Source organism: Echinococcus granulosus (assembly GCF_000524195.1).
Source record: "Echinococcus granulosus chromosome Unknown EG_S00157, whole genome shotgun sequence".
Classification (NCBI taxonomy): domain Eukaryota; kingdom Metazoa; phylum Platyhelminthes; class Cestoda; order Cyclophyllidea; family Taeniidae; genus Echinococcus; species Echinococcus granulosus.
In genome coordinates, this window is record NW_020170537.1 from 135888 (window position 1) to 145187 (window position 9300).

Genomic DNA, 9300 nt, shown 5'->3' on the forward strand with positions numbered 1-9300 from the left:
TAATTGCAAAGTAATTGAAGCCAGAATCAATTTGAAGGAAATACTGGAAAAATCAGACTTAACCAAATTTAACGTTGCAAGTGTGCAGGACCGAAGTTAACACCCAAACAAATCGTGCGACAAACTGGGATCCCTTGTAACAAACACAATCATGCACTTTGTAAATAAAACTTTTTATCGGCGTCCTTTAATCACACAATCACGGATCTGACAAGTGTTAGAATTCAAAAAATGAAATAACCGATTGACTAACAGAATCAAGCTTAAAACAGCACTAACAACCAGCACACACTCCAGCGCATAAAGTGGGGAACTAACATGTCAGGACATCATAAAATCTAGGCTTTCCTATGGGTAGTGGCGGTGCTGCTTCATCTCAGAGAAAAGTTCACGAATTCCTCTGAGCTTAAAAAACAAAAAGGTAATCAAGAATACCACAAAAGGTGAATGACCTGCTTCACGACTAGGAAAACTACCCTAGACCTTTTCTGAAGACCATGATAGGCGGGGCTCTGTGCAGATGCACAGAAAACGGAATTATGGGACACAACACAGCAGTACCGCAACAATAGTTGACAGCAAAGTCCGACTGAACTACAACCGTTCCATAATAACCATAACAGATAGCTCGGAACAAACCATGTACAAGTTATTTATTATTCTCCAGATTTAGAAATCATCAGCCTTCATAGCCTGACGTTTAAGCTTCTTCTTGGACTCCTTTTTCACTGGTTGAGCGGCCGTAGCTGCTACTTTGGGAACAACATCCTCCTTGGTGGCTAGAATCACTTCAACGTGGCAGGGATAGGACATATAGGGGTTGATTCTACCATGGGCACGGTATGTGCGACGACGCATGGCAGGAGCAGGGTTAGCCTGAACTCCGATTAGAGAAGTAATAACAGTACCTGGATGTGCTTGATGTACAATCGGCTAGCCTCACCGCCCTTGATGTCCTTATTCACGCCATTGCTAAAGGCATTGTGGAGGAGGTGCAAAATCATTTCGGCAGACTTTTTGGGCCAACGACCCTGTACAACACCCCAGGCCTTGGCTTGAGCGTGCCGACCAACACTGCCATTGAAGCGACGGAATGGCACGATCTCCTTCTTGGCAATGACGTTCTTCAGGTAGGCCTGAGCCCGTGAAAGAGTCATGCCCTTGATGGCTTGACAAACTTCATGGGTGTTCTTGAAGTGCACACGCCAGTAAGATCCACGGGCTTTGCAGGTACGAGACTCATCCTCGGTCTTGGGCTCCCACGAATACTTAACCATTATCCAACACGCAGCACTTAAAAAGCGCCCCCGCCGAGGCAAACAAACGACTATAACAACCACGAATATATATTTTGTAACAAAAAAATAGTCCAATTTTTCCAAATAAATGCAGATCATCTCAGGCGACTTAAAAACATAATATTTGGTAGGTGTTTGTGTAAGTGGCACCCTTAGACGTTAAAAAACTTAGATGCCTAATTTTTAATGTGTTTAAGATCCCCAAAGTAGACCCAAAAGTACGATAGAACACAACGTGTTACCTTAAAAAATAAGTTATTATCTTCAACTTGGCCTTAAAGGTAACCGTACTTTTGTCAAATAAAACAAGACTTTTCCTTTACGCTGTTAATTTCGGCACTTGGGTTCGTACCATAAAGAATTGCTAAACAAAAGCTACCTTCCTGAACACCTTTATTTCGAAGATTAAATTGTGTTTTTTTTTGCCTTAAGAGGATCACTTGTTATTGTAAAGCTAGGGAAAATAGTTTGCCTTCTACGTTTCGCTCTTATTTGTTAATCTTATGAGCCATCACTAATACTTCGAAGTTAGGTCCGTGGCAATTTTTAAGTAGATTTTTATAATTAGCGTAATTCCATTGTCTCTGAAACACATTTTACTATAGTATCGAAAAGGGACCCATGAATGATTCAGTTTATCATATGTGTTGGTGTTGCGCTTGATTTGATTGGTTTTGCGCCGTAGGCGTTTATTATGGTATGTGTGTGCCTAGTAATAGTTCTCAAATAGGACGTTTTTGGCTCGGTCCCCCTAGTGATCTGTCACCGTGGAATTATTTCTTGGCATGTCTTTTTAGTACTTAGCTGATTTATTTGGCCATTGGATTTTTAAAACTGTCAAGACCACAGACTTCTAGTTTTGATTGACATTTTACTACGACAGTTGTTAAACCTACTTAATTTGCTTGTTGTATGCAGTCAGTTCGTTTAATGCGTGAGTTAAAGCATTTTATTTGGACTCACATTTTTAACTAAGTAACTAGACAATTCATGGTATACACAGAAAACCGTGCTTGTGAAATTCTATTGCAGAAATGGCATTAATCTTAGCTACTTCATAATGTCACTTTTATGAAGGCTAGGACTCAAATATTAGTGCTATAATCGCGACGGATTACCGTAAAACTCACCAATTTTTGATGTCATAGACCTCAAATCCTTTATTTTTTTCCAGATATTCTATTTATCACACCACTGGGTGCACTCCCGGCATGAATAAAAGCAAGTCCCCCGAAAAGGTAGTCTCTCTCAGCTTAAAGCGGAAGCACTCCGAAGCCGAACCACAGACTCGAGAGTCCTCCGTTAGCCTTTCCTCCATTCCCGTTCCTCCAAGTGTCCCGAAAAAAACCAAGCCATGCCTTCCCATTAAGAGAATCTCTCTCAGTCTGCCCAACAAGGTTTGTTTGTGCGCCTTCATTTTCTGATAATTTCGTCATCTAGTCCCTGTCCGATGGTGCCAAGAAGGAGAACTTCAAACTTCAACCCTTGAGTGGCGACGTCGCTAAAGTCTTCGGGCAGGACGAAGAGGTGTGTTAATCGATTCCATATTTCTATGAACACGCAAAATTCTTTTAGAGTGAGGAGGAAGAGATGCCCATGGAAGCCCGAATCCGAATGCGAAACAAGGGCCGGTAGGCGATAAACCATTTTTTTGACACGAAATTATAGGGAGACACCTACCTCTTCTGGTCCGAATTCCTTTGGAAAGAGTCGTTACGGCTTTATTGATCGACGAGCCCTTCTGAATAAACAGCTGGAAGCTCTGAATGAGCGGGTCTCCGGTGATAATGAGGACAGATGTGGGAATCGATGACTATTGTTCTCTTTTTTAAATCTACACTTGTAATAATGTCATTCGCTATCTATCTTTTGATTCCTAAATTTAAGAAGTTCCTAAATTCCGCTAAAAAATGCCTAGAGGCGAGATATATGAGCATTTTTATGTAGTAATTTGTTAATGCTTAGGTTCTATGTCACAAAAGACCAATTTTAAGTTATTAGTCGTTTTCTAGAAATTTTGTCGAAGAACAGGCTACATTCAGTTTTCTCATTATGTATTATTAGAGTTTAACTGTGCTTTATCATCTTTCAGAAGCATGTACTAACTGGTTACGCTGGTTACCCTTTTTTAATGTACTGGTTAGTCGATGTCAAATCTGCGGCAAAGTTTACTTGTTTTTGAATAAGTGATGGAAAGCTGCCTTGTTTTGCAGCCACTTTTGTAGAATATGTAATTTTAGGTTGATTTTATTGACTGCGTAGTGGTATGGTTTGGGTCAGAGGGGTGCCTGTACATGGTGGTGAATTTAAACAGTCTTATTTAGGGCAACGCAGTAGGCTGTCCTTTTCACCTTTCGATGTGTCATACAGGAAAGCATTTTTTCGAGACTTGAAGGCGAATCAACATTCCTAGGTGAAATCTTTTGATATCCTCTCAGATAAGGTTTGATTATGTCTGTTTTTGCTACTCATTCACGGTATGACTGTTGGAACTTTTTTCGGCCGAAGTTCTTAAAATTAAATGCTGATGCCTAAAAGCCAATTCCTGTTCGACTAGTCGTTAGGAGAAACGCAGGTTGCCTGCAACTCCTCTCACTCTTGATCTTTAGATTCCCGAAAGAAAGGAGATTGCGTGTTGCTGTCTTAGGACCAAGGCTTATGCATATAGGTTCCCGACCCAATCGGGTAGTTGATGAGTCTTGTATTTATTTGAGAGGTTGTCGTATCTGACTAACTAGTTATTTCATTAGCTAAGTAATTTGCATTACGTTCAAAATGAGTGCCTGATCAACTTTGTACAGGCGGTCAGGAGCCGATGGATGCCTTTCTCACGATTTACCTTCAGCAATAAGGTGTGGTGGCTGAGTGTTTGGGTGAATTTTTTTCATTTGATCCAATCCCTAGTGAGTTCACACGTGGACTAAGTTGTGGAAACAAAAGTACCTTCACCTCATGAGACATGAAGTAAGGTAAGTCGATGTCTTCAGTCAATGTGAGGGCAACAGGGTTTCCCAAATAAGCCAGGTGTGATTTCTCAATGACAACGAGTCAAATCCTCTCTGGTTGATGGATGCATAAGTGGTGGAGGAATTGGACTATAGTTGCGCTTTTAAGCATAGATCAAAATTGCGGTAAGTTCACCCATATGTGTGTCATTTGATCCTATGTTGTTGCTCTTTTCAACAATTTTCTCATGAAGTCCCAGCTCTCGACTGAGATACCCGTATTTTTAAACTGATTTGGTCTTTGCATGACTAACCTTAGCAGAGAGAGAGAGAGATAGCCGGTTGTGATCGAAAATTCAAATCCTCATCGATATGCTGATGCAAAATTCAAATTTTCAGCTGCAGATTAAAATCTCGGTAAGCTGGCGTCGTTTACTATCAGCTTAATCTTTCGAGTTGTGAAGTCATTTACGCTTCCAGCAGTATCTGAAGCTCACTGCAAGCATAAGGTGAACCAGTAAACCCAATGTTTGATGCAATTAGACTCCTTTCTTTTCCTTCCTCCACTTAGGATACATTTACCTATAAGTCCAAATTATAGTGAACCAACGGAGGATTTCACCTTCAAACCTTTTGTCTTTTACCCAAGCCACATAAATAAATAGATTTTAAAGTTTACTTCGTTCTCAGATGATGCTTGTCACAGCGTCCCACATCTTGACGATTCTGCTAGCCACGTCGACGGTGTGGAAGGTCGAGGCGCTGTGCGGTTTTGGCAAGGTGGTCTATCCCGACCGCTACCTGCACTTCCCAACCACCAAAGTCGCAGTGCCCCCTCACACCGACATCGGGACGCGGTGGGTGACACCGGAAGGTCACTTTGACTGCACCGTCTTCGGCGTGGATAGCTTGCGACCGTACGTACTGGAGGTCAGTTGCTGCCTCATCAAGTCCACCGATCTTGAACCCTGGGGCGAGATTAAGAAGGGGCGTCTACTCAGCGGTATTCACGAAATCTTTATGGAGGCTGGTTTAACTTGATGGTTATGCATGCTTTCTACATCTTTGACATTACGAATCGAGGCAAAGTAGAAGGTTGGCATTTTACTTGCTTTCTACTTATGTGATGTAGCCTTGGCTATCAGCGTTTATATCTGATTCCTATTTCATGACTGTCGATTTAACTTTATATGGTCATGTGATTGGCTAATGATAGGGTCAAGACAGGGTGATTGTCACTTGGAGGAAGGTCATGCGAGGAATGCGGAGGATTGGGATGAGGCAGCGAATCTCTCTCCCTCCTTCCTATTCTGAACAAAGTGCAAATTGTCTCCGTATTGTGATGCTGGCATGCAAGAAGAGCGCTTTCTTTTGACTGACCGACTACACTTAGCAGTTTTTCAAGAATCGGTTTCTTTTACACCCTTGAGAGTGGTATCGAATGGATAGGCTCCAGCTGTAATTGATTGGCCTTTCTGCGCATTTCTGGTGTTGGGTGTGTAGTGAGTGGATCGGTTGGGGATAGCCAATCATGTATCCTTCCATGTACCGTTGGAATACAAGGTCACGTCTTTTCACAAGCCACTTATCTAACAATCCAAAGCTGGCCCGTCAACTGTGGCAGCCGCGTCACCGACTTGTAGGATTCGTAAAATGCGATATGCAATTGTACAAGGGCTGTCTGAAATCCCAAGAAATGTTCTTATTCCGATTCCTTGGAAATTTCCTTCTACGTAATTAGTTCCTCACGTTCTACAGCCTCGCAGAACGTGCGCTAGCATTCATTTCCCTTGATTGGTCAGCAACACTGGGAGGCTTTAAATATACTACTGGTCATAATAAGGCTAAGGGTAATCAAAATACCATAGATGCCTGAAAATGGGGTTACCTTGTCTTTGGTGCTTGATCAACAGTCGTACCCTCACCTTGCGGGGGTACGGGTCGGCAATAAAGACGTTCACGTTGACATCGTTCTCCCTTTGATTGTGCTGGGTGGAAATATGGGCAGGATTAAAGCTTGCGCACACAGGCATCAGTTAATAACAAATTCTAATAAAAACTGTTCGTTTACTGGCCATAGTGTTATGGTAATAGCGATTCAACATCATTTCGCCCCTCCGACCTATTTCGTGGAGGTCTGTCTGTGTAATTTGTCTATTCGCCTTTGGCTCTTTTGTAAGCTTTAATGTAGAAAAATGTTAAGTTATCGTATTATCTGGCACAATCGCTTCCGTTAAACGACTCAACGTAGATGGATTTGTAAGTGTCGAAATAAATAATAAATGTGGCAATAAATATACTACTCATATTGATCAGTAGGCAGAACGCAGACGAAAATAAATCGGTCGAGCTTACATTACTAGCACAATCTTCAAGATACTCCCTTTATTTGCGCTCAATGGCGTAATTTAAACACCCTTACCATGCTTGATAGCAAGAGAAGAGGTAACTGTAGAACAGCTCATCTTGTAAGACTCAATTTACCCATCTTTTCTATTTCTTTTTTAATTCTATAATTATTTAGAATGTCAACGTGGCATTTCAGTGTCAAGTTCGATGAATTTGCTACTTCTAACACAACCAATTTCAGGTGGTCAGTACCCATTGTCACAATCTTAGCCCAGATCTCCTGCACGAGTGGGTCAATTTTAAGATTGAAATTACCTGTCGAGGAACGAACTCCAAAAAGCTACCTTTAAAATGTGCGGTATTAATAATCACCCATCTCGACAGCACTTCTCGCCGAAAACAGTGCGAATGCGCCGTGTTAACAAGGCTTCACCGGTTCCCGAAAAAGTCGAATCCCGCTAAGCGGATCACAAAAGCGCATATGCGTTTCGCATGCTAGCACCGTAAACCCACAGCAATAAAATATGAAAAGGTTAAACGGAAATAGTGGAAGAAAGTGTTAGCTTAATGATCGAATGCGCGTGCAGGCGCTTCAGTTCCTACTGATTGTGGTTCCGCCCCGGTGGAGAGCTTGACGCGGTCTTAAAGCGTGCTCAGCTTCAGATCTTTGCATTGAAGCAGCACTGTGACTTGCAAACTTACTGCAGTTTATGCTCCAGCCAAAGCACCATCAATCCAGAACGGTAGAAGGGGACAGTCTGGAGTCAAAAAGACCAGACTGAATGATTCGAAAAACTGCCATACTCGTACCGTGACAAAAGGTGATATTTCCCGGAAATTTACCTTTCAGGACCTATTTACTTAATCCGTACCAAATTTCATCCACTTCCTTTGTCCTAGGCACTATCTTAAAACCTGAAATACGGTTACAATGGTAAAACTGACTTCTTCCGATTTAGTCGTCTTGACTTTTATACTAAGTACCATCACATGACCGGCTCATTTATGGGCTACTTTGAATTCACTTATCGAAATGGGGAGGAGTAAGCTCAACAGCATAATCACAAACCGGAATAAGTGTTTGCTTCAAACTAGTGACGTTGTAACTCTCAGATTTGTTAGCATTCAATGGCCCAATATACTGAATGAAGTCTAGCAAACTCTGCTGTTTAAACGGTAATGCTTGCAGTTAAAAGTTGCTTTAAATAACTCGATAGATCAGCAGTTAAAGTGTTAACAGCAGCGGTTGCAGCAAGGATCGGTGGAAGACGTGGAGCAGTACGACGTGACATGCTGTCGCGAGCATGTCACGTAATGAAGTGAAAAGTGGCAAAACAAGGGGGGTAGGAGGATGAAGAGGTTAATCGCAGTTGATCCATGCTAGGTGTAGGGAGAAGCACCGCGATTGCCCAGACTGGAGTTACGTTTGCGCAGTTTCGTGGAGAGGCCAAAAAACCAGCCGTCGGATGGGAAGAGGCGGTTGGAGGACTTACAGAGAGGTCGTAGCTGACTGGAGAAGCTGTGTCTTCCTAACTAAAGGAAAGAACATAAAAGTGTCCCTCTCAATCTATGTCTTTTGTCGGTCAGAGACTTGATTAGGTAGAACTTACATCGAATATGTACATTCAAGTTCTTTCCTGTCGGTGCCTATGCCTTGGAATGACCGGATAGAAACCTGGAGCGGATCAGTTTACGCACGTAATTATTGTTGAGTTGATATTAGTTGTTAGTGCGGCTGTTAACACACCAGTTTTACCGACAAGTCCCTTGCATATAAGCCCTTGATTTCAAGCAGAAAACAAAGGCAAAGTTATGGCTTCTAGTGCCTTACCGGTGGAAAACGTCTCGACTGTCGTATTTGACTTCCCTTCGAGACAGATCTCTGTGGCGAACGCGCTAGTTGCTTCTTGCGAGTGTCAATTTACGCATCGGTGAGTCAAACTACAGACTCGCCATCCATCAATACAATGGGTTGGAGATTTCAGGGTCGGGCGTTTCACACCCTGTCTAAATAGCTGGGGAGGTTTAAAACTCTCTGATCCACCACGGCCGACACTTGGACTGACTACAGACGGACAGCCGACGGCTCTTGCAGCTTCTACACAATCCGCTCACTCGAGCGCATTTCTCTTTAGGAACCGAGCGTCTAGTCGGCGTTCGGACTACGCTTCGAGAAAGTCCATCATCATCCCACGCATTTGCATGCATTTGCTACCACCATCGCCTACCATCATGGTTGTCACTTGCCACTTTCTGTTGCTATAGCAGTGCGCAGTTTCCTGGTGGTAAAATTAAAAAAAAACGGAAACATCCACCAAGGAGTCACTCCGATATACACGAAGTGGTGCATCAATGCTTCTCGCAGTTGTTGGTCAGTAATTGTAGTGGGGCAAAAGTGACATGGAGAAGTGGAACATGAACTTGGACTTCGACTAAATGAGAGATAGTGATTAGCATCAGCACTCCCTAAGTCCTTCTGTAGGTCGAGAATAAACATTCCGCTCGGGTACTTTGTCTACTTTTGTTCTCAGGGCAGTTTCAGGGCGCTGCATGACATCAGCGGGGCAGACCTTCGGCGCTGCAGTAGAATGTTTGACAAAACTGTCCAACGGGGAGAAATTGTGTGTGTGTGTGTGTGTGTGCGTGTGTGTGTGTGTGTGTGTGTGTGTGTGTGTGTGTGTGTGTGTGTGTGTGTGTGTGTGTGTGTA

General features: G+C 42.8%; 3 protein-coding genes across 3 annotated transcripts; 2 read left to right on the forward strand and 1 right to left on the reverse strand. All coding sequences in view use genetic code 11, as the record gives it.

The window, feature by feature from the left end:
* Window positions 1-669: 669 nt before the first annotated feature.
* EGR_09626 (60S ribosomal protein L17) lies at window positions 670-1277 on the reverse strand (the record flags this gene model as incomplete). The annotated part of the gene is made up of 2 exons (XM_024498875.1): window positions 670-876; window positions 909-1277. The coding sequence occupies 2 exons, from the start codon at window positions 1275-1277 to the stop codon at window positions 670-672; spliced, it is 576 nt and encodes a 191-aa protein (XP_024346716.1).
* Window positions 1278-2509: 1232 nt separating this feature from the next.
* On the forward strand, window positions 2510-3111 carry EGR_09627 (PEST proteolytic signal-containing nuclear protein; the record flags this gene model as incomplete). Its single annotated transcript, XM_024498876.1, has 4 exons — window positions 2510-2695; window positions 2739-2825; window positions 2874-2929; window positions 2967-3111. 4 exons carry the CDS (start codon window positions 2510-2512, stop codon window positions 3109-3111), a joined length of 474 nt encoding a protein of 157 aa, XP_024346717.1.
* Window positions 3112-4936: 1825 nt separating this feature from the next.
* Window positions 4937-5284, forward strand: EGR_09628 (hypothetical protein; the record flags this gene model as incomplete). The annotated part of the gene is made up of 1 exon (XM_024498877.1): window positions 4937-5284. The coding sequence occupies one exon, from the start codon at window positions 4937-4939 to the stop codon at window positions 5282-5284; it is 348 nt and encodes a 115-aa protein (XP_024346718.1).
* Between the last annotated feature and the right edge of the window lie 4016 nt (window positions 5285-9300).